The sequence below is a fragment of the Camelus bactrianus genome, chromosome 19 (genome assembly GCF_048773025.1).
Source record: "Camelus bactrianus isolate YW-2024 breed Bactrian camel chromosome 19, ASM4877302v1, whole genome shotgun sequence".
In the NCBI taxonomy this organism is placed as follows: Eukaryota; Metazoa; Chordata; class Mammalia; order Artiodactyla; family Camelidae; genus Camelus; species Camelus bactrianus.
In genome coordinates this window covers 19,418,612-19,442,868 of record NC_133557.1, presented here as the reverse complement: position 1 = coordinate 19,442,868, position 24,257 = coordinate 19,418,612, and the positions used below count along the sequence as shown (strand labels likewise).

General features: G+C 46.5%; 2 protein-coding genes and 1 long non-coding RNA gene across 6 annotated transcripts in view; 1 reads left to right on the top strand and 2 right to left on the bottom strand.

Annotated features, from left to right (window-relative positions):
* The window catches only part of HNF4A (hepatocyte nuclear factor 4 alpha), a 57,733-nt gene extending 53,630 nt beyond the window's left edge, over window positions 1–4,103 (bottom strand). The window contains exon 1 of the mRNA XM_074347317.1: window positions 3,469–4,103. Within this exon, the coding sequence (XP_074203418.1) occupies window positions 3,469–3,517 (49 nt within the window). The 5' untranslated portion in view covers window positions 3,518–4,103. The remainder of the gene's footprint in view (window positions 1–3,468) is intronic.
* The window catches only part of LOC105071923 (uncharacterized), a 38,520-nt gene extending 24,593 nt beyond the window's left edge, over window positions 1–13,927 (top strand). Inside the window, exons 3-4 of one of the 4 annotated variants that reach the window (XR_012500643.1) lie at window positions 9,249–12,651; window positions 12,921–13,927. This is a non-coding gene — a long non-coding RNA (uncharacterized LOC105071923). Of the gene's footprint in view, window positions 1–9,248 lie in introns of all 4 variants that reach the window. The other 3 variants (XR_012500644.1, XR_012500645.1, XR_012500642.1) reach the window with 3 other exon arrangements.
* On the bottom strand, window positions 10,116–17,929 carry R3HDML (R3H domain containing like). The gene is made up of 6 exons (XM_074347318.1): window positions 16,843–17,929; window positions 15,793–16,100; window positions 13,051–13,169; window positions 12,823–12,955; window positions 11,479–11,594; window positions 10,116–10,267 (listed from the first exon to the last, which is right to left on the bottom strand). Exons 2-6 carry the CDS (start codon window positions 16,048–16,050, stop codon window positions 10,135–10,137), a joined length of 759 nt encoding a protein of 252 aa, XP_074203419.1. The 5' UTR covers window positions 16,051–16,100; window positions 16,843–17,929; the 3' UTR covers window positions 10,116–10,134.
* Between the last annotated feature and the right edge of the window lie 6,328 nt (window positions 17,930–24,257).

Sequence of the window (24,257 nt, the reverse complement as noted above, 5' to 3'; positions counted from 1 at the left end):
AAAGCAAACACTACAACACAAGAGTCACAGTAACTCAAATGTGGCAGATAGTACCCAGCAGCTATTCCTGCTTCCATATAACACAGCAGTGTCATATGTGCCCAGGACACATTTGGAAATGTCAGGAGACATTTTTGGTTGGCACAACTGACAGGTTTGCTACTAGCATCTAGTGAGTTGAAGCCAGGAAAACTGCTAAACATCCTACAATGTACCAAACAGTCCCCTTCCAAAAAAGAATTATCCAAGCCAAAATACGAATAATGCCAAAGCTGAGAAACTCATTATAAGAGAACTCCAGTTTGGTTCGCAGCAGCACTGTGCCAGACCCCAAGAAAAGAGCAGCATTGGTCTCAGCCAATGTCGGCTTTCCCATTTCTTTCCTCTAGACACTTCCCAGCTTTCCTTGAACTAACGAAGTCTGCTAGGAAGTTTCTGGGAAATTTTTGCTTTTGGGAAAAAGAAATAAGTGCTTCAAGGAAAACCCCTTCCAGCTTCAGACACTTCAGTGCAGACGTGATGCCTGATGCTGTGACAGCCACCTTGGGTCTGTAATGGGACAAACCAAGAACCAAAAGCCAACACAGTGAGGATGGCAGAGAGGAGGGAACGGAAGAGCCTGGGCCTGGATCTGACTTACAACACAGACCATTGTCATAGGGCTGTTCCTTAAAACCTCCCTCAATTCATTCATCCAACAAATGCTTACTGAGCACTAATTCTGTGCCAGTCACTGAGTGAGACATGCAAGGCTGAACAAAGCCTTGAAGTCCATGGCCTCATGGAGTTTAGAGTCTAGTAGGGGAGACAGACCTGACGATGCACAAACGATTTGGTCAGAGTAATGATGAGATCTACAAAGCAGAATCCAGTGTGCCATGGATGCATTGCAAGTCCAGGGAAGGGTCAAGTTCGCCTAGGATCACCACACCAAAGATCAGCTCATTAATGACGGTCTTACTAAGGATTGGGATTTATCCTGTGCTTTCTCTGTGTCAGGCGCTATTCTAAGCACTTCCGTGCTAATTCATGTGATCCTAGCCACAACTCTGCCCTTCACTGTCTCTCCCGAGGCTCTGCTATGAACCATGGTCCTTACCCAGCAACTTACAGCAATTTACCTCTGTGATTACTACCTTCGAAGCTTATTATGATCCCCAGTCAAGAATCCCAGAGAAAGGGGTTTTATTCAAAACATGTGTGTTCTTTTTTTTTTTTATCAGAAAGTGCATAAACTTTCCCAGAGCTTCCCATCAGACATCCTTAATTTATTTAACAGATGAAATATCTAAGACTCAGAGAAGGGTATGTCACACAGCTTAAAAAAAAAAAAAAGGCAGATTCAGAATGCTAACACAGATTTATTTTTTCTAAAAAGCAGGATCTTTTAACCAATATTTCACCCCACACACACACATAAATACCCACTGTCCAAAGACAACAGTTCTCTTTCATTGTTAATGCATGCTGCAGATCTGGCCACGGGAGCCCTCTTTCTCTGCCCAGCCATATCTGTAGCTTTGTCAAGAGCATAAGCACAGATGGACTATGTCAAGTCTGGAAGCAGATGATTTTTTTTTAACAATCCTAAACTTTAGTTTTCTCTTCTATCCTTGGAGATTATGTTATTTATCTGAGACAACTATTTTGAGAATTAAATGAAGTAATAGTCATAGTATAGCATCCATCCCTTCATCCATCATCCCTCCAACCATCCATCCATCCATCCTTCCATTTGTTATATAATAAATATTTATCCTTTGGGAGGATCTCTATGGGGCCTTCTCTTAACACCTAATGTAGGCTTGGGACCTGAACCTCTCCTTCCCCAGAAGATGACTGTCTGACCCTTTGGGAGCTGATGAGTCTCCCTCTGGCCACAGGGTCAACCAAGTCTTAAAATTGTGTTTCGACCTTGGATGAAGCATCTAAGGCATTCCCGCCCCTTGAGCTATGCTATCTCCTCAAACCACCGCCCTCTATGAGATAGGTCCTGTGTTTCTCTCCATTTTACAGAAGAGGAAATAGCTGTAAAGATGGGAAGTGATTTGCCCAAGGTCACACAGCCGGTGTGTGGGAGAGGTCCCCCAGGCTGTTTGTGGTTCTTCAGCCTCTGCTCTTTCCACTGCATCACATACTCCAGCTTGATGGTGGGTCAAAGAAAGGAGATCCCCTGGACCAATCAGGAGAACGGTCTCTGATTCCTTGTGGCCATCTGTCCTCAGCTAGTGATGATAATTAAGTAATATTTATTGAGTCCTTACAATGTGCCGGGGGCTGAGGGCTTACACCTTGCTTTCCTTTAGTCCAGCACGAAGACTGTAAGACACCCTGTTTCCCCTGCAGTCAAGGCAACCAAGGCACAGAAACGATGAGGAATTTGTCTAAAGTCCCAGAACAAGAGCCAAGATCTGCTGGATTCCAGAGGCCAAGCTCTGCATGCATGTGATTTAAATCATTTTCTAAAATGCACCTAGTTTTTTTTTTTTTAATCCAAAATGTGAAAAAAAGTAAAACAAACATTCTCTTGAACCTCCTTCCTCAGAAACAAAACTCTGTTACTGGTTTCTTTGTGTCCTTCCACTAATCTATGCAAATCCAGACGTGTGTGTGCATATATACGTGTACATCTGTCCTGTTATCAGAAATATAATATGCTATATGCTCTTCAGCCTCCTTTTTTCACATAACGTACTTGAAAGTCCTTCTCTATCTGCACACAGATATCTGCATTTTTTTCTCTAACAGTGGGATAGCATTCCATCCTAAAGAAGCATCATGCTTTATTTATCCATCCTCTACTACCTAACATTGGGGTTACTTCCAGTTTTGGAGTTACCCCCAGCAGCAGAGCCCCGGGCCTTCATCATCAGCAACAACTCTTCCCACACCCTGCATCTAAGTTTCACACTTACAGCAAAGACCATTCTCATTTTCCAACACCCTGTGCTGTGCGTTGCTTTAAAGGGCTTCCCCTTGCTGAATTATCCAGAGCCGATGGTCCTCATTAGAGGAGATGGCTAACTCTCCCCTCCAGTCCCAACCCACCTAGACCAGGAGCCAGCTCCGTGACCCAAGGCCCAGCAAGCTTCTCTCTGGGCTTCAGCTTGTCCCCACGGCAAAGTGGGGATGATGCTTCCAGCCCTACCTTCTGTGGAATTTCAGAAAGACTCCTGGGATGCAGCCCAGGAAGGCTGTCTCCCTGGGCAGGCAAGTGAACCAAGCCCCCACCGTGGGGCTCCAGCGGCCCCTCCGAGCATTTCGCGTGCCAGATCCACCATGCCCCAGTTTAGTTTAGTGAAGCAAGTCACGTGCCTCCCCTGGGCTTCCTGCCATTCCAGAGAAGCCCTGAGAGGGTCTTTGGGACCCTAGGAAACACATAGAGGCATATCCCATGGTCTCCCAAACTTGATGGTGGTCCCACCATGTCCAGTCTTTCCCTAAGCCCCAACTTTAGACCCCACTCACCATAGGGACTCTCCACTGGAGCCCCGAGGGGCGCATTCACACTGACCATGGCCGAGCCCGCCCAGCCGGAGACCCGGGGGCATGGAGGAGCTGGGGCCCCACACACAACAGCAGCAGGAGCCAGTCCACCAGGAAGGCAATGCAGTGAGTGCAGCCAGCTGCCACCGCCCGGTTATCTTATTGATTCTTCTAATCACCCAAGGTGGGTGGATATGTTAAAGAGTAACCAGTCACTTAGGGAACCTGTGGGGGGGACTGTCACTGTTGCCATGGTAACGGCAACCTGACCAGACCAGAGGTCCACTTGGGCCCTAGTCCTGCACTCTGGGGTTGGGGGCTCCTGGAGCCAGATGTGGGAGACACCAGCCCTCCCTACCCCTTATTTAAGGGGAAGGACTGGCCAGGAGGGGATGAGAGGTGAGAGTCCAACCTGGGTTGGGTTTTATGGCTCCAAACAATGGGTGTGGCATGAGCCAGGAGGGAGGGGTAGAGGCGAAAACGAGGAAGCTGGAGGGCTGAACTTATTGAGCGGCTACTGGATGCTGGGAGCCTCAGGCATACAGGCATTGCCATGCTTAACTTAAAATGAGGTGAGGGAATTGAAGCACAGAGAGAAGTTGCTTGCCTGGAGTCACAGCTGGTACATAGAGGAGTTAGAATTACAATGCACATTCTCCCCTTTATCTAACATATATTTATTGACTGCCTACTGTATACCAGGCCCCATGCTAGACTCCAGTGATACAGAAATAAGCAAAGTAGACTTCATGCCTGCATCCATGGAACTGTGGAGTAATGGAGGAGATGGGCATTAATTAGATAACATTAAAGACATTACTCAAAGATGTTATTGCAAAGGTGTAATGACAAATGGTGAGTGCTATGAGGAATGGAGAAACACAGGGCTGACTCCAGCCCATGGGTCAAAAGCACTCTGCCTGCTCCCTCCACTGGGCCTTGGTCTCCTTCTCCACACAAAACACAACCTACTGCTGAAATCTGCATTCCTGCCTTGGAAAGCTGAACCATCTTGCTTCTTAGCTGTCTTGCATACTAGACTATCATTCGGCTTTTTTGGGAACAGTCCCATTTCTTTTATCTCAATGTTGGGTCTCACAGTCTGATTTGGGATTCTGAGCTGAAGGTCTTTATCATGTTGGGGAGAGCTCAAATGAGGAGCAGTAAAACATGGGACTCAGAAGAGCCAAAAACCCCAGGTCCACCATCGTCTTGCTGTATGGTTTGGGGTACATTATTTCATTTCCCCATTGAAACCTACCTCACATGTTGCTCCACTTCTAAAATAGCTAATCGATCTCTTCCTTTCTGTCTACAGTCTCGTTCTCCCAGTGTCCTCGCCTGGCTACCTCAAGGGGATGTCTCGTCTCCTATGGATGGACACTGCGTTGCCTCTGGTCCTTTGTTCCTTCTGTTTCCTCCCTATCTGTTGCACCTTCTTGTCTTCATTTCCTTCTGTCCAGTTTGAAGCCCACAGTCCATCATCTTAGTTTCTCTCTCAGTTCCTTTCCTTCTAACCACTTGAGAAAAACCCAAGCCTGGATAAACCTGAGTACCTGGCTTTCTTCATGCCTACACACCAGCAGCCGATCACTGTTGGAAAAAATATTACTTTGAGGGAGAGATGGCAGCCACCAAAGATTCATGATCACCCACTGGGGCAGGTCCCTCCACACTGCCCAGAACTTCTCTCCTGTTTCTCTCCTCCTTGTTCTTCTATTTTCTACCTCTATTTCAGATCTCTTCTCTCCTCAAACCTTTTCTACCTCATTCTCCGCAGGCTGAGACTTTACCTTCCTCACAGAGAAAACAGAAGCCTTAAACCTGGACCAGCCTCAATGCCCCACAAAAATTCACCTGTATTTGCACTCTGCTCCCCTCTTTCCCTCCAAATCCACTCGGGTCCACACCCTACCTCTGCCCACTACTCAGGAGCCTCACATGATCCAGTGTGAGTTCTCCTATATATTCAACCTCTCCCTCTTTAGACTTTAAAAGTCAACTTTATTGAGGTATAATGTACATATAATAAAATGTACCCTTTTTTAGGTGTACAGTTTTACGAGTTTTTGACAAATGTATACACCCATGTAACTATAAACTTAATCAAGATACAGAGCATTTCCATTACTCCCAAAAGTTCCCTTTATTCCTCTGCAATCAATCTTCCTGGCACCTCCCACTCCAGGCAACTTCTGGTCTGCTTTCTGTCACTCTAGATTAGATTTGTCTTCTCTAGAAGGTCATAGGAATAGAATCAGACTGCATTTACTTTGTGTCTGGCTTCTTTTGCTCAGTATGTTTGTGAGATTCATCTAGGTTCCTGTCTTTTTTCTTGCCAAGTAGTATTCCACTGAATGGATATACTGCAATTTGTTCACCCATTCACCTGGTAATGAATATTGAGGTTGTCTCCAGTTTGAGACTTTTATAAATTAAGCAGCTATGTATATTCACGTACAAGTCTTTCTGTAGACATATGTTTTCATTTCTCTTGGTTAAATTTCCAGGAAAGGAATTGCTGGTTGATATGGTATGTATAGGTTTAATTTGTAAGAAACTCCAAAACTCTTGTCCACAGCGATTGCACCATTTTGCATTCCTACCAGCAAGGTGAGAGAACCCCTATTTGCATCCTCATCCTTATCACTGTTTGCTGTTGTCAGTCTTTTTAACTTTAACTATGTGACATGATCTTTCCTCTTGCTTTCGTTTGCTTCAAACTAGTTTTGTGAATGAAAGAAGTAACACATTCATGTGTTAAAAATAAAAATTGGGAGGGGGAGGGTATAGCTTAAGTGGTAGGCTGCATGCTTAGTATGCTTAGCATACTGGTTCAATCCCCAGTACCTTCTCTAAGAATAAATAAATAAACCTAATTACCTATCCCCACCAAAAAAGAAAAATTAAAAAAAAAAATTTTTAATTGTACAAACAGCATATAATGAAAAATAAGCCTTCCTCCTACCTTAGTTCCTATATTTCATTCTACTGAACTTTTAAACAAATTCTTGTATACATTTCCAGAAATTACATACATATGCACTACAGAGGAGTGATCTCTATCCTCCCAAAATTCATATGCTGAAGATCAAACCCCCAGTGTGATTGTATTTGAAGATAAAGCCTTTATGGAAGTAATTAAGATTAAATTAGGTCATAAGGGTGGGGTCCTGATCCCACAGGATTCATGTCCTTTTAAGAAGAGACCTGAGAGCTCTCCTTCTCTCTTATTCTCTCTCTCTCTCTCTGCCACCTGAAGACACAATGAAAAGGTGGTTGTCTGCAAGCCAGGATGGGAGCTCTCATGAGAACTCAACTATCCTGGCACCCTGAGCTCGGACTTCCAGCCTCCAGAACTGGGGGAAAAATTTTTCTCTTGGTTAAGCCACCCAGCCTGTGGTATTTTGTAACGGCACCCCGAGCTGACTAAGGTGTACACACATGTAAGTGCATATAAATACATGGGGACATATTAAACACACTCTTCTGCCACTTGCTTTTCCCTCTTAGTATCTAAGTACCAGCATGCCTGCCTCATTCTTCTGGTGGCCATGTAGTATTCCAGTGTGTCCATGTCCCATAAGTGATTTTACTAGTGTCCTGTTGCTGGACACTTAGCTTGTTTCCAGGCTTTTGCCTTTACAAAAAGTGAATGTCTTTGTAAGCTTCAAATGTCTTGACCCACACGTGGGGAGTATATCTGTAGGACAAATTTCTAGAAGCAGAATTCTATCCATATTTAAATGGACTACAGTGTCTCTTTTATTAAAAACAAAACAAAACCCTCCCTCCATAGCTTCCTTTCCATGTCAGGGACTCCATCACCTCTCCTCCCTCCTGATGGTGAACTTTTAAGGTAGCCGTCTACACTAGCACCAGGTACTGTTCCAAGCGCTTTCCATGAATTCATTTAAGGTTTTGAAGGGCCTCTTGAGACAGATACTATTTAGTGTCCCCATTTGTAAGTGAGACTGGGGCTCTAAGAGCGTGACTCACCCAAGCACACTCAGCCACTGAGTTAAATTTGTACCAAGGCAGTCTGGCTTCAGAGTCTGTGCTCTTAACCCTCTTGGTTGGTGAATGTGTAAGCAAATGAGCAATCAGATGAAACTGGGGGATGAAGATCTTCAGAGAGTATAAAATACTGCAGAGGGCTGAAAGCTGTTTCAGGTTTCTTGCAGCAAAAGTTCCCCTTCAGTTGGAACAGCAGCTTAACCAAGCCAGGACACTGCCGGAGTCCCTGTCCTTAGGTCTGCAGGGTCCAAGGCATGGTAGACACAAGCCTGCCCACCTGCCTCATTTCTCCTTTGACCTGGGCTCTTCCCAGAGGCAGTTTCAGAAATGGGGAACCAGGGAGGTCATCTGGAATTCCCAGTGGCATTTTTTGCTTAATCTTTTGTCTCAATCTTTCTTCAATCCCTGAGTTTCTCCCTTCTTAGCTGAGAGGCAAGAGAGTGAATGGGTTAAGATATTGGGCTTTGGAGTCATGCAGAGCATATTCAAACCCAGCTTCTGTGGCCTCCATTTTTATGTCTGTAAAATGGGTATAGAAACACTTAAGAACAGTTAAGAGAGCTGTGATAATTCAGTGAGATTAAGTGTGTACTCAGCAGTTCATAAATGCCAGTGGCTGTTAATTCTCATTATCCTGGTACTCAGGACACAGGAAGGTAACATGGGGCAGTCAAAACAGCACAGGCATTGGGGTTGGGTGGCGCTGAATTCAAATCCCACGTCTGCTCCTTACCAGCCATGTGACTTTATACATGCCATTGAATCCAAGGGGTCACATGCCACTTAAATTTCCAGAACATTTTGGGAATTTGACGTAGGGTTGGCAAGTTGTTTTTTCCCCCAATATAAGGACATTAATAATTTTTAAAGAAAATCTAACATTTATTATTACCATTATGTAATATATGAAAGGGGACTTTAACCACCCTCCTGCCCCACCGCCAAAAAAACGTAGGAAGGATATAACCTGAGAATAATGAACTCAGAACAGTGTACTTGTTTCTCTTACTTCATGCATGCCCAACATTTAGAAATAAGCACTTGTGCTAAGGCTCATTTTTCTTAGCTATAAAATGGAGTGATAACATATACACACATGCACACGTCATCTAGCTGACGTGCCGGGTGCAAAGTAGGGGCTGAAGGGCTGTTAGCCCATCCTCGGATCTTCCTCTTGAGCTGGTTTGCCCCTCATTCCACCTCCGCTAATAAACTTCCTTCTCTCCTCTTTTGACCCTCCTGAGAGCCGAGACCAGGACCAGAAAGAGCCACTGCAGGGGATCTCAAAGGACTTTACTGAGGGCAGAGGGAGGCGGTGTTGACATGCATAGGTTGTAGTGCAGGTGGGAATGACCAAGAGGGAAGAACACTCACTCTGTCCACAACAATGTAGGGACTCTGGGGGAAGGCGCCTGTTTTCAAGAGTCTTTAAATGGAGCTCTCTCCAGGCCGGCAGGGAGTGGGCCCCAGCTGGAGGGCAAGGTTTGAGGGAGAGATTTTACTATCTCCAGAGACAAAAGGACTTTTGTGTGTTATGATAACTGGGTAGGGTGGGGTGGGGAGAGGGGAAATGGTTCATGGGAATGAGATTCCGCAGGAGAAATAAAGAGAGGGAGAGAAAGAGAGACAGAGATAGAGCAGAGAAGGAGGTGACTGAGAGACCAAGGCAGAGAGAGACAGTGACTGGAAGGAAAAAAAATTAAAGAGAGAGTTCCCTCGGGCCAACTTCTGTTTTCACTTCTCAGATCTGAGCATTTAGAGAGGTGCTGAACTACCTGAAGGGCTTGTGAAGCCTGAGCTTCAACCTGGGTGCCTTTGCAGACAAGCCGTGCAGCTCTCAGTAAGTCATACCTCTTTGCTAAGCCTCAGTGTGCCCATCTGTAAAAAGGGTGCCTGTGCCCATGCAATGAGGATAGAATGTCCACAAGCTAATTTCAGGGTGGTTTTTTTTTTTTTAAGCATCATCTTTTTTTTTTTTAAATGCTCTGTTTTGGCAAGGGAGGTAATTAGTTTTGTTTATTTATTTATTATTGGGTTTTTTTTATTGTTATTTTTTAAATGGAAGTACTGGAGATTGAACCAAGGACCTTATGCATGCTAAGCATGCACTCCACCGCTGAGCGATACCTTCCCTTCAGTTACCTTTTACAAGCGTTGACCTGAAATGGTCCCAACTCAGAGACAGGGACCACTGGTCCTCCAAGGCTCCAAGAAACTGGTTGGCTATTATTGGATGAATGTAGGTAGGTTTCAGGATCAAGATTATTTAATGAATACCTTTTATTGGATGGACAAAGACTTATGGGTTTGAGGCCTGAGCATCACAAAACTGCTGTCACTGCTTCTTCCAGCCCTGGCTCTCTGAGGACTGAGTAAATTAAAGACTCAGGCCTCTTTCCTGGAGGCCAGAGAAAAAATAGTTGTAACAGGTAAGAAGGAAGGGAAGGAGGCTGTTTTCTTCTGGCACATGCTGAACATTTAGGAAATGGAATCAGGAGGGAAAATTCAGATTGGTAGAGTGAGCCCCACTCATGTCCTTAAAAAAAAAAAAAAAAAAAAAAACCCGGTCTCTGGGAAGGGAGTCTTGGAGGGTCAGACCCAGCTGGAGGCCTGCTGGAGCCCAGAGAAACTTCAGATCCGCGGGAGCCGGTTGAACTTGAGCCCAGAGAAGCACATGTTCCTGTTGCAGCTGCCTTGGTAGCTGGGCGGGCAGGCGGAACACGGCCTCCCCATCTTGTACGGTGCCTCGCCGATCCAGTTACCCCTGGAAGAGAAAAGGTCGCAGGGAGGCGGGGTCGGGGTCGGTGACATGAGCCACCTTCGCACAGATTTCCAAGTCTCAGCACTGCTTGTGACCAAGTCACCCTTGTAAGCCTCGGTTTCTTCATCTGTAAAACCATTAGACTTTCCTCCCTCACAGGGATGCAGCAAAGGTTAAATAACGGAGCCATGTGTGCAGGTAGGATTAGCCCTATTTTACAAGAGGAGACTGAGACCTACGGAGTGGAAATGACTTATCCAAAGACTTCAGTGTGTACGTGGTAGAGCTGAGAAACCCAGGCCTAGTAACAAGAATAGGAACCAATGAGCATTCCAAAATTATTATGCGCCTGGGGGCATTACCTGGGACAGCTCACTTAATTCTCTCAACAATTCTATGAGTAGATACCATTTTCTTCCCATTTTGCAGATGTCCTTCCCTCTTTCCTTCCTTCTTTCTGTCTTTCATCTCTTCAATGCGATAATAAGGTGAAAGTATTTTGTAAATGATGAAGGGCTACACGAGAGTAAAAGGCAGTTATCATGATGTAATATTGAAAGTCTAAATATCATTTTTACTTAGAACCCGTTCTTGCTTTTGTATGAGCATCTGTAACGTTTGCAAATTTGTATACTGTCACATTGTGTGGGAATTCCCATTCTCCTTTCTCCGTGTTTCCAGGAGACCTGGGTATGAAGACCATGCTTGTCCTCTCTCCCACCAAGCTGACTGGAGAGTCTGAGCAAGCTCATTCCATCCTTCCTTTCTTTCCTTTGGGATCTGCCTGCCTGCAGTGAGCATGCATTCTTGGTTGCTCTGTTTCTTGCGGTAAGCTTAGAGGGGCTGGCCCTGTGTTTAGAAGGAGAGGCCTGTGGTTGTCCAGTGTGGTCTGCCAATGGATCTAAAGGTCTAGTTCAACAGTGAGATATTTGCAAGCCCACTTGGCTGGCAGATTGAAGCCACATTCTCCACTACTGACATCATCAGTGAGACTGCCTATCCACCTGCCTTGGTCCTCTACCTCCCAATCGATTCTGAAACTTGGGTAAGGAAAAAAGGATTCTTGATCGACTCTCTAAAAGTATTAAGGTTATTTAGAATGGAGGAAGGCAGGGTGTCCTGTGTGTCTTCCTTTTCTGAGAATTCTGCCTGCCGCACCTCAGGGGCCACCCTCCTGCCCCAGATGCCCGTCTCTGTCCCAGAGCTGCACTCACTTAATGGCGTAGTTGCAGACCAGGTACACAGCCTGGTGCCAGGTGCTGCCCCAGACCTTGATGCTGCTACAGGTGTGGATGGCACAGCCCAGCCGATTGGAGGATGCCCACACCATCTGAGGAGGGACAAAGACAGGGGAGGCTGTGAGAAGGGCCTGGGGCCGGACGGCTCCTGGGCTTGGTTCAGGGTGGATGCATTAGATGAGGTTTTCCTGGGGGAGACAGTCTGCCTGTCTCAAGGTGGCGGGACTGGAGGCACACTGTAATATATTCTTTCTCAAACCTTTTTTTTAACTACAATTAACAATAAGGAATATATTTTATACTGTTACCCTGTGTACCAACACACCCACCCACACACACACACCCCAACCCCACAATTGGAACAAAAGTTTTATGGACCAATATTTAATCTTACCATGCGTGATACATGCTAATATTTTCTATACCGTTCTTTTTTTCTTTTTTTAATGGAGGTACTGGGGATTGAACCCAGCACCTCTTACATGCTAAGCATGGGCCTCACCACTGAGCTATACCCACCCTACCATACCATTCTGTTAGATTTCCTTCTTTTTTCCCTAGTAACTAGTGTTTAAAAATCATTGTTGTGTTGGAGGTTAAAACACAAACTTTGGCGTTAAACAGCCTTGGGTCAGAATCTCAATATCACTGTCTGTGTTTCTTTGACCAAATCACTGAACCACCCTGTGCCTCAGCTTTTTCTCTGGTAAAATGAAGTTAATAATATCTCATGGTAATAAAATGAAGGAAGGACATTTGGTTTAGGCCGCATATTTCCTAGAGGGTCTCAAACTTTGATTTTTGACATTTACTGCAAATGAGTCACAGAGAGATCGGCAGGACAGGAAGAAGACATTCGTCATACCACTGGAGGTTTCTGTCCCAGGTCTTGCAACGTTATACTGTGTTGTATTTTTATGTGTAGTAAGTGGTAACATATTCAATATTAGCACTCCAAATATACTATAATTTTTTATAATCTTATTTGGTGTTTCTTTTTTTTAAGATAGCAAGAAACTTAGAAAACAGAAAACAAGAGAAGATGTTTGAACCTATTGAAATTGAATGCACTCTTGAACTTGTCAGACCAAACATCTCCATTTTGGGGTCAAACAATATGGTCTGACTGTCTAAGACGCTCAAAACGAGGTCAGTTCCACTCAATTCAGTGCTCACACAACTTTCCAGGAACAGGCTCAGTATGTAAAAGGAAGTCCCTAGGAGCCTCTGTTTTATTTCTAATTTCTGGCCCACAACATTCTTTTTCTCCTAAGGTAGAGGATTTGTTCTCTATCAGCCCCTCATCCCGACAAGGGGTACCTGGGTATAGTGGGAGCAGACGGGGCCACTGCAGCGCCAGGGGCAGTGCGGGGTGCAGTCCCTCGGGGCCGGAAACGAGTAATTTCGCTTCTCCTCAGACCAAGACTTCACGAGATCCACCACCGAGCGGTACCTGGGGAGGCAGAGAAGATGGAGGAAAAGTCACTCTGCCACCAGCGTGCTCGGTGACCTTGTTGAATGAGCGAGTGAAGGAAGAGCTCAACTCACCGGCCAGAATGGATGGAGAGGTTCTGGCCCACGTATCTCATCAGCTGTGGGGGCCCGTGGGACCAAATGCACTGGGTGGCCCAGGCCTCAGCAGACCTGGCCAGCTGCTCATCCCAGACCTCGGAGAAAAGACAGGTCATGAAATTCCCCAGGGGAACAACTGCCATCATCTCGACAGTGTCTAGAGATGCACGTACACAGTACCATTACTCCCCCACCCCCCGTCTCCTTGGAACCCTGCAACAAACCCACCGATAAATTAGAAGACCGAAACTCAAGGTCAACAGCAAGTCCACACCAGAGCCAGATCCACACCTAGGTTTCTGACTCCTAGCCAGATGCCCTTTTTCTCTCCCTTGGCTTCAAGCCTGGGGCTCTCTGCTCCAAGCAGGGTCCCAGGGTACTGGCCCGGGAGTTCCCAGCATCCCTAGAAGTGACTGCACCCAGGGTGATGGGAAGACAATGGATTTTTAAATTGTATTTATTTTATTTTTAAAATGTGTTCATTTTAACATTAAAAATTTTTAATTCAAAAGGGTTTTTTTTTTCTTGAATAGTGAAAACATGCACAAATTTAATATGTAAGATAGAGGAAAAGTGGAGTCTTTCATCTCTGTCCTGAGTGAGTCCCTCCAGCCACCCTGACCCTGGGGGTAACCATCGCTGTGAGTTTCTTGTGTCCTGTTCCAGAAATATTCTACACCTGTAAGCATATTATACATACGTACATAAGTTTTATATGTATAATTATACATATCATATGTAATACATACATAAAATAATTACATATTACATAATATGTACATATGATAATTATGTGTGTATATAAATTATAAGTATATATAATTATGTATATATATAAATTTTTTGGACAAACTGTTGGATGCCAGACACTCTATTTGATACCCCCCTCTTTTCACTTAACATGATAGGTTATCTTAGTGATTATTCTGCATCAGGACACAGAGATCACCCTCCTCATCCTTCTTAACAGCTTCCTAATTTCCAGGTTTTATAACCTGAAGAGGCATCCATTAAAAAAATACTAGTCGCCTTCCACTCTGACTTTCTGGGATTCTCTCAGATACTGTTCGTTCCTTCGTTTCATCTGTTCATTCAGCAAATATTGAACAAGGACTCACAGTCTAGCAAGGAAATGAGACGTGAAAGAATCATTGCCATCCTGGGGGGTGTGAGAATGTGGTAAGGGACCTGAACTGTCTTGGAGGAGAGAAAGGACTCCTGGAGCAAGAAATTTCTGGTCAGATACCTGTCCTGTGGGCAGAAGCCGGCTAGTAAAGGAATGGGGGCCCCCAAAGAGTGGTCCAGACCTCTCCCCAGGGTTGTCAGACTCACACATTTTGTGGGAAAGTAGAGGAATGTTTCCTTTGTGCCGCAAACGGGCGGGGCGAGCTGAAGGGACATGCTAACATCAAACCGGGGCTCACTGACCCTCCTGGGACCCCCTGCTGAGATGTCTGCCTCTCTCTGTTCCACAATTGATGTAATAATTAAACACCTGTTGTTGGGGGGGGTGGGGGCACACACACACTGGTGCTCAATAAATGTGTCATTGTTTGAAAACTGGAGGGCCTTCTAGGTGCCAGGCGCTGGGCTAATCAATGGATGAGTCAGTTAATGAACAAGTAAGCGACCCGCCCACCTCTAGCTGCCTGCCGTTTGGGCTCCTGTCCCCCACTCCTCCCAACACCATATTGCTACCTGACGTCTTATTATACGTAAATTTTGTGGTCAGTCTTCGCTTTCCATCATCCCCACTAAAATGGACCTTGTCCACCCTGTTCTCGGCAGTGTGTGTCCACAGGACTCAGCGTGGAGCCTGGCTCCAGACAGGAGCTAGTAGGTAACTGAATGGACACGTTGCAAAAGCATAAGAATTTTTAGGCTGTCAGGGAGCACGTATTTGTCTTAGAGGAGGCAAACTGACAATCTCTTTCCCTAAAGAAACCGGTAGGTGGGCTGGAAGCCTATCTGTCCAGGGTAGTTTGGGACAATGGTCCTGGGGGAGGGGCTGTGATAAAGAGAAAAGTTCCCTCCTCCGCTCCAGGAGTCCAGCTTCTTGGGGGCTGGGGTGAGAGCCCCTGGCCCTGTCCCTTTGAGGGAAAACATCCCAGCTTCCTCTGTGGGTCACTGCTGTTTCTCTTTAGCCCGAGACCCTTCAGGTACCAGACCCCACTGCTCCAAATTCTACCTCCACAGGCTAGCTGAGGACAATCTGGGTGTGTCCATCAAACTCCTGAGGGCAAAGAGACAATAGCATGGAAAGCTTTAGCCACCCACCCGCTGTGAGTCCCCAATGGGAAGCCAAAATTCTTGGAAAAGGTATTGTGTTGGTTAAGACTGCAACCTTAGCAGCTGGCAGACCTGGGTTGGAATCCCAACTGAGTGACCTTTAGCAGATTAATTCTCTGCATCTTGGTTTCTTTATTTGGAGAATGGAGTTCATTCCCACCTTGAACAAAGAGGAGGCCCCTCAGGGTTACACGTAGTGCCTGGCTCATAGAAGATGCTCCACAGATCGCAGTCCTCTGCTCCTGCCTCCAGAAAGGACTTGGATAACTGCCTTAGTTTTCTCATCTATAAAATGAGCAGACTACTTCCTCCCCAGATGCCAAGATACTGGCTAGGGAGGCCAGGCTCCTGAGTGGTCCAGCCCTTCCGGGGCATGTTGACTCGATGGCACTTACTGGATGGGGCACTGGGGAGAGCATGGGGACTCACCATAAACTCCATGTTGGCAGCAGGTGGGTGCACGCTGGCCCGGATGTGGTTGTGATAATCCAGTAAGGCATTCATGTCCCGGGCGGAGATGTGGCGCTTCCACAGGTACCTGGGCACCCCCAGGCCACTCAGGGGCCATACAGTTGTGCCCTTGGTCTGGGCCAGTGCCAGGGTGGCATTGGGCATCAAGGTGTTCATTGTCTGGCCTGCCCAGAAGAACAGGCCTGCCAAGCCCACGGTGCCAGGCAGCAGGGACATAGCTGGCTGGAGAGGTCACACGTCTGCCTTGTGCAGTCAGGGCCGGCTGCCTGGAGGGGGTGGGCATGAGGGCACCAAACCCTGAATGTTCTCCAGCATCACCACCCAGAGGATGCTAACTACTGGTAACTTGGCAAAGACCTCCTGACTCAGCTGTAGTCTAGGGGCACAATATCCCATCCTTCCCACCAGTGGACTGAGTGGATGGGGCAATAGGAAAAAATGCCCCCAACAGTGGCTAAATCCAGACCAGGCCGTGGGGTTAGATGAGGCTGCCACTCAAAGCCAGGGCTCCATCCCACCAGCCCAGGAGACGGACCCCAGTTCTCCCTAGCTTGGACCCCCTCTTCCCCACTCTTGCTCCCAGTGGGCTCCGTTGGTGCCCGCCAAGGGGCAGTGCCCACCTTCCCCAAGGCATAGTGAAGGGCCCGCTTGTCCTTGAGTTGCTGCAGTTTGGGGGCTTGAGAGCAAGACACAGTAAGAACCAGAATGCAGAGAATGAAAGAGGCAGAGAGAAAGAAAAACGAGAAAGAGAGAAAAGGAAAATGAGGGAGATGAAAAGGTGATTGAAAAAAAGAGATACAGAGAAAAAGCATGAAAGAAGTAAAAAGGTAGAAAGATACAAGAGGGAATGAGAGACAATGACAGGGCCCAAAATAGCAAGAACCTGGGAGAGACAGAGAGGGGGAGAGAGAGAGAACATAGAACAGAGAAGATGAGGAGAGCCAGAAAGAGGAGAGCCAGAGAGAGGAGTCCGGGGGACCAGGCAGCGGGCTCCCCGGGGGCGCGTACCCAGCATGGGCAGCCCAGGCGGGTGGCAGGAAGCTGCTGAGGAGGCAGAGGAACTCTGCAGACGCCCTCTGCAGACGCCCTGGCCCGCCTGGCAGCACAGCGACGACTTTAACAGTCCCTCGGGAGCTGATGGCATCTGACGTCTCAGCCCACGGCCCCCTCCCCTTCCAGCCAGGCCAGACTTGGTCAGGAGGCTCCGCCTGCCGGTCTGTGGGCTTTCCTCTCCCGCCCTCTCCCGCCTCTGCTGTTCCCGCTTCCACCTGGACCGTGCAGGGCTGGGGCTGAGCTGCTGGTCAGGTTAGGGATGCGGTCAAGGCAGGGATTCCAGGACAAAATACCATCTCCTCTTGGGAGACCCTAGATCCGGAGGCTTCTCTGTGCCTTCCAGACCACTCCGGCCACTCTGCATCCAGGGTATTTTCTGACTGTTTCCCCCACAAAACTCTTCAGCCCCAGAGTTGGCAGTTTGAATATGGCTCCATCTAATGAGTTTGGCTGAGTGCCTGACACATACAAGCTCAGCCAACCCTCAGAAGCAGATACGATTGCTCCCCCATTTTATAGATGAAGAAACTGATCCCCAAAGAGGTGAAGGAACAGCCCGAAGTCAAGCCAGCCTTAATAGAGCCAGGATTCAAAACTAAGTGTGACCCCTGGGCCCTGCCAGTATGTAAAAAGGATGCCATTTCTGTAAACAAACCAAACATAGATGCATTAGGGGAAAAAGCCTAGGAGGATGTTCCCTACCATGGCGCTCCAACAAAACGCTGTCCACCTAATTAAGCCCATGGGTCTGGGTTCAAATCCCCATTATTTTGTTTTGGGTTTTTTTGTTGTTGTTGTTGTTCTTTTTGAAATTTATTTCTTTTTTTAAACTTTTTTTCAAAATGGAGGTACTGGGGATTGAACCCAGGACCTTGTGCATACACCCTACCACTGCACTATTACCCTCCCCACCAACATTCTTTTTTTTTTAACTTCTTTTTTTCACGCACTAACTAGGTGTCCTTGGCAGGTTACTGAGTCATTTGTGCCCTACCTATAAAATGGGAGAAATGATGGTACCTACCTTATGGCATTGATGCAAGGATTAGATGAACTCACATATGTGCAGCACTGCGTGTGTGCACGTGCGTGTGCTTGTGCGTACACACGTGTACTTGTGAGAATGTGTTTATGTTATAGGTGTGCAAGCACACACGGACATACACATGCCCATGGAGGGCTCGTGATCACATATATGTGTACAGACATGTACATGACCATGTGGATGTCTGTACCTGTGTGTGTACTTGTGTGAGTATCTGTGTGCTTGTATAAGTGTGCAAGCATCTACATGCACGTGCTTAGGATGGTTTCTGTGGCATATGTTTGTGTGCGTGGATACGTGGGTAAACATGCAGGGGTGTGTTTGTGTGTGTGTCAAAGCCCCTTTGGTTTCTGAGTTGCTACACTTCAGGGTTAAGAAAGAATTTCATTTTCTCTTCTCTGATTACTTGTATTCTCTACAAATAACAAGTGATACTTTTGCAACAGGAGGAGACAGACTTACAAGAAAGATGCTATATAAAAACACCAAAGCTGAAGCATTTGTAATCCCCCAGCCTCCTCTTCCAGAGACCTCTGAGAATCCCTAGGCAGAACCCAGTCTCTGGGTGCCAAGCTGAGTTCTGGCCTAGGTGGTGATGTGGGGTTGGGGGCTGGCACTGGGCTACTGGAGCAGGGTCCTCCCCAGACACATGGAATTCCCATCACGGGCAGCTGCCCAGCCTCAGCCTCCGCGGCCCAGACAGTGCCTGCTGCCAAAGCACACACCTTCCCGCTGGAGCAGCTTCCCCCAGCCCCAGCGCTGACTGCTAGATACTGGGGGAGGTTGGCAGACAGAAGCAGTGGGGGTCGAGAGCTCCTAATTTTGACCTCTACAGGGCTTTCTCATCACACCAGAAGGACAGGAGGGACTAGCTCCTATCTAGCCCCTTCTCTGCCTCCAGGATGTTGGGTGTCCTGGGGCAAGTCCTTATCCTTCTCTGGGCCACTGGAACAGTTGGACTGTGGGCTTTTCTGCCTGGGATCTACAACAACCTAGGGGGCGCTCTGCAGCCCCCAGGAGGCAGACGCAAAGAGCCTTGGCACTTACAAATCCAGGAGTGCCAAGAATTATGCTCTCCTCCCTCAGAAAGCTTAACACGGACCTCTCCCCCATACCCAGCACTTGTAATGGTTCAGAGCATTACATCCATGACTCACTTGGTCCTCACAGCTGCCTTTGAGGCAGCAACCGCACCCATGGACAGATGGGGACACAGAGCCTCAGTGACTTGTCCTAAGGCCTGGAGCTTGTTTGTGTGGTCACTGGGGTTCTGGCGGTGAACATTCTCCAACATTTAGAGAATGCACACACATTCATTGTGCATACACTTACATGCACACCCTCACACATACATAGTCTCTTCCCACAAGTCATAGTGACAGCTGGTTTCCCCAATCCCTCAGATCCTTTCTACTGGACGGCCTCAGGTGCCCCTGATAAATATACAGAAACCCACCCTTCACATGTTTAATCAGCTTAAGACCTACAAGCTGTGTGCATTTGCTCCTAGTGCCCAGCACTGTTTGAAGCACTTTACCTGAATGAGGTCATTCAGTCTTCAGAACGACCCTATCAGGTCGGTGCTATTATTGTCATTGTATCCATTTTTCTCTCCACGAGGAAGCCAAGACACACAGACCTGAGTCATCTGCCTGGGGTCACACAGCCAGCGGGTGGCAGAGGTGGGATGGGCACCCAGGCAGGCTGGTCACGCTGCCTCTCCACAGGGACAGGGGGACAGACATCGAGGATAGTACGGCCCCTCAGTCCAACCACACATAGAAAATCACCATCGCCTATCTTGCACGTTCACACATCCTCGGAAACCCAGAAGACTGCCCTGGTGGCAAACACGCAGCGACACGCCTGGCTGCTCCACCAGGTGGGACCTTCTCTGCCGTCCTCGCTGACTAAGCCTATTCCCAGGTTCACTTAGGTTGCCTGTGGATAAACATGTGAAGGGTGGAGGCGGGAAATAACCAGGGATGGCCCAGATTCAGATGAATGCCTTGCGCTAGGATCTTACCCCTGGATTTTATCACACTGGATTCAGCTATCGCTTCATCCTCACCCCTCCTGGAATTCTCCCTCATCTTGGGCAAGCGAAGGGGAAAGGGGAAAGTCTTCTCGACAGCAGTGATGTTTGAGGCAGTGTATCCTAGTGACTAACATTGCTGGCTCTGGATCTAGACGCCTAGGTTCATGGCTTACTAGCTGTGTGACCGTGGGCAACTTACTTAACCTTTCTGTGCCTTGGTTTCTCATCTATAATTTGGGGTTGCCTCATGACATTGTTGCAGGGATTAAATGAATTAATACACTTGACACAATGCCTGGGTAAGCAATCACTGTTAATTATAATAACAGCTAATAATACTACTAGTGACAGTAGCAGTTAACATTTATTCAGCACATACTAGGCGCCAGGCACTATATGCTTTAGGGGCATGATCTCATTCAAGTTTTGTTCCAGTTTTATGGATTAGGTATCAGGAGCTCCATTCAACAGATGAGGAAGTAGAAACTCAGAGAGGTTAAGTAACTTGCCCAAGTTCACACAGCTAGTCCCAGTGGAAACTGGATCCCAATGCCAGGTCTCTGATTCTTACCCCAGTGTTCTTTCCACCCAGTAAAGTTGCTTTTAAGAAGAGATTGTGTTGTACAACACAGGGAATATAGCCAATATTTTATAATAACTATAAATGGAATATAACCTTTAAAAATTTGGAATCACTATTTTGTACACCTGTAACATTTAATGTTGTATATCAACTATACTTCAATGTGAAAAAAAGAGAAATGGGGGGAATAGCTGAGTGGTAGAGTGTCTTGCTTAGCATGAATGAGGTCCTGGGTTCAATCCCCAGTACCTTCATTTAATAAACAAACAAACAAACAAACAAACCTAATTACCTCCCCCTCCTCCAAACAAAACCAAACCAAAACCAAAAAAAAAAAAAAAAAAAAAGAGAGAGAGAGAGAGATTTGAAAAGAGAAGAAGGGACTGTGAGATAGGAGACTTGAGAGAGGAAACTGAGAAAGTTGGAAGGTCCTCACAGATCTTCTAGGTCAGCCCCTCATTTGTCAGTTGAAAAAAGAGGTTCAGAGTGGGTGAGTGACTTGTCCAAGTTCACACAGCAACTGGTAGGCTCAGGACTGCAGCCTAGAGGTGAGTGTAGCTCAGTGGTAGAGGGCATGCTTAGCAGGCACGTGGTCCTGGGTTCAATACCCAGTACCTCTGTTTAAAAAAAGGAAAAAGAAAAACCTGCAACCCAGATCTATGTCACTCCAAATCCAAGCAAAGGAGAGAGGAAGCTGGAAGGAGGGGAGCATATGTGAGAGATAACAGCGATGATCCAGACACTTTAAAACTCTTCAGATCAAATGCTCCAGGTTCTTCCAAAAGATAAACTGTAAGAAAATGAAAGAGAGAGGGGGGAGAAATCACTAGAGACTCAAAAGATACATATTTTTTAGCATGGACTTTTTTTTAAGGACTCTACTGTTTTGGGAGGGGCATTTGAGTGATAAAACTGAAAAAAGAAATACAAAGAAATACTACAAAAGTCAAGCTGGGATCGAGGGGCTTCGACTTCTTGATCTGACTGGTAACAGGTGGTTCATCTTATTAGGTTCCACATATGTTTTACATGACTTTCTGTATTTATGTTTTATTTTACAATAAAAAGGCTTTTTAAAAAATAACAGCAATGGTAATTTATACAGTGGCACCTTCCGTCTGTTACCGCCCTAACCCTGCATGAGGATTTTAACCTTCTTTCAACAGTTGAGGCTGTGAGATTCAAAAAAGGAGACAACTTCCTCACAGTCACATAGCAAATAAATCTAGGAGCCAGGACTCGACCCCTGTGGTTGGTGTGTCTCTGCAGCACAGCGGTGGTTGGGCAGCCGGTGGGGGTTCCTGACCCAGCAGAGGAGGAGTTGGAGAGATCTCAAGACAGATTCAGAGGCATCGACTGCTAGGAAAATAAAATACATCCAGAAGCACCTCTGGACTCCTAGGTCTGACTCCTGCTGTCTTTGCATCCAGTAAGCCATGTCTCCTCTTTGGCAGGTTACCCAGAGGAAGGTAGGATGTTCTAGTAGTGGGCAAGGACCAGAGTGGTGGCATTAGATTGCTGACTCCACGCTGGGTGACCCAAGGCAAGTCATGGGCCCTCTCTGAGCCTCAGTTTCCTCGTATGTATAATGGGAACAATAAATAGGTGCTACATTATTTCGCTATTATGATAAATTCAGTGAGATACGGGAAGTGAGAGCACACAAAGCAAGTTTGTTCAATGTTAGCTATTAACCTCCCCAAGCAAACACTATGTGACTCCATTGAGAAAATACTCAAGAACAGAAAAAACTAATTTACAGTGATGGAAATCAGAGCAGTGGCTACTTTGAGGGGTACTGACTGAGGGAGGGGCATGAGAGAGTTCTTGCTGTCACTGAGGGTGCTGTATCTGCTTTATACTTTGATCCAAGTGGTGATCACATGGGTGCACCTATGGAAAAATTCATCTAGCTGCACACTTAAGACTTGGGCACTTTAAGTTATACCTTAATAAAAATTTAGAGTTTTAGATGGTTTTTAGAACCTTTGTTTAATTTAAAAAGGTTCTTTCAACAAGTTTAAAGTTAAAATGCTACATAAGAAAAAACATACACACCAAGAAAAATATCCCATTTTCATCTCCCCAACACAGACTTCCTTCCCAATACATAAATATCATCCCCCGTACTCCCACTAAAACATTCCACACTGTGTACACACAGCCAAGGACCCCACCATCAACACAAATAGAAGTCAAATCCAATACAGCAGACAAGCCTGCACTTCCACTCAACCCCACAGTACATCCGTCTTTAAATATAGATGTTTTCCATTCTGGGTGCATGCAAACACACAAACAGAGTCACACAAACCAAACCCACAGACTGAACTAACTGACTCGGGCAGATTTGTGAGTCAGACAGACGTTGGTGGGGGTCTTGGTCCCATCACTTTCTCACCATAGGACCTGGGGCAAGTCGTGTAATTTCTCTGAGCCTCAATTTCCTGATCTGCAAAATGGGCCCAATAAGATCTTCTCCACAAAATGAAATAAAATAAGAAGGAAGACCATGAGCAAACAAGGTTTTTGAGGGAAGGAGCTGTGTGACTCGTCTCTGTACACTCCAGGACTCACATCATGTCATTTTTAGTGAACTTGTGTGTGTTGTCAATTCTTACCAGATTAATCTTCATTTAAAAAAAATTTTTTAATTGAAGTAGAGTCAGTTACAATGTGTCAATTTCTGGTGTATAGCATAATGTTTTTACGTAATGTTTTCTTACATATACATATATATATTTATTTTCATATACTTTTTCATTATAGGTTACTACAAGCTATTGAATATAGCTCCCTGTGCTATACAGAAGAAACTTGCTTATTTTATACATAGTAGTTAGTATCTGCAAATCTCAAACTCCCAATTTATCGCTTCCACTGCCTTTACCCCCCAGATTAATCTTTAGATCCAATACAATCTTGATCAAAATTCCAGCAAGGTTTCTGGAGGAAGTTGGGAAGCTGATTTTAAACTTCATGTGGAAGAGCCATGGCCCAAGAATTTTCAAGACACTCTATTCGTCATGGTATTAGTAATTTCTGATGATTCAGCAGAGAACAGAAGAATGAGTGGAGGGTGAAGGTGGGACATACCCGTGAGCCAGGGGAACAGCAGTGCAAGGGGAGGGCACAGCATGGGCAAAGGCTCTGAGGCTGGAGGGAATCTGGTTCCTCTGAAGAGCTGAGAAAAGGCAGGTTAGGGAAGGCTAAAGGCAGTGGTTGAGATGGGGGCAGAGGTGAGCAGAGACCATTTTTGCCTGCAGGCCTTGAATGCCACTCCAGCTGCAGAGCTGGTGAGGACTTCAGATTGTTCTTGGCTTTGCCCTGGGCTTTGCACTGTGCTCTAGTTGGGGTAGTGGGTAGGGGATGGGAGGGAGGCAGAGAGAAGACCACGACTTAACCCTTCAGGGAAATGGGGCCACCTCACCCTAGTAAGACCTCCTAGGAGCTGATTTCCCATGGACCCCCCAGAACCCTGAGATCAGAGGGGCGCCCCTGAGGGGTCCCTCTTGGTCTTCTCCCTCCCAGGAAGGATTCTGAGTAGGGTGTTCTCGGGGGCTGAGCCAGGGAGCCACTCATTCTCCTGCGTGTCAGAGAGGACTAGCCCTCCTCCAAAAAGGCCAGTGAAGGGGAGTAGGTGGAGGGGGGTAGGGCTGATCCCGCGCGCTTAACCCCGAGGTGGCGCCCAATGCTCCTGCGCC

Bases quoted from the DNA above. Each gene is read 5' to 3' on its own strand.
- R3HDML (XM_074347318.1), bottom strand. From the start codon at position 16,050: ATGTCCCTGCTGCCTGGCACCGTGGGCTTGGCAGGCCTGTTCTTCTGG. The intron at 13,170-15,792 runs GTGAGTCCCCAT...CTTTTCTCCGAG, and splicing joins CTGCCAACATGGAGTTTATG to GTCTGGGATGAGCAGCTGGC. The intron at 10,268-11,478 runs GTGAGTGCAGCT...TTTCTCTTCCAG, and splicing joins GTCTGCAACTACGCCATTAA to GGGTAACTGGATCGGCGAGG.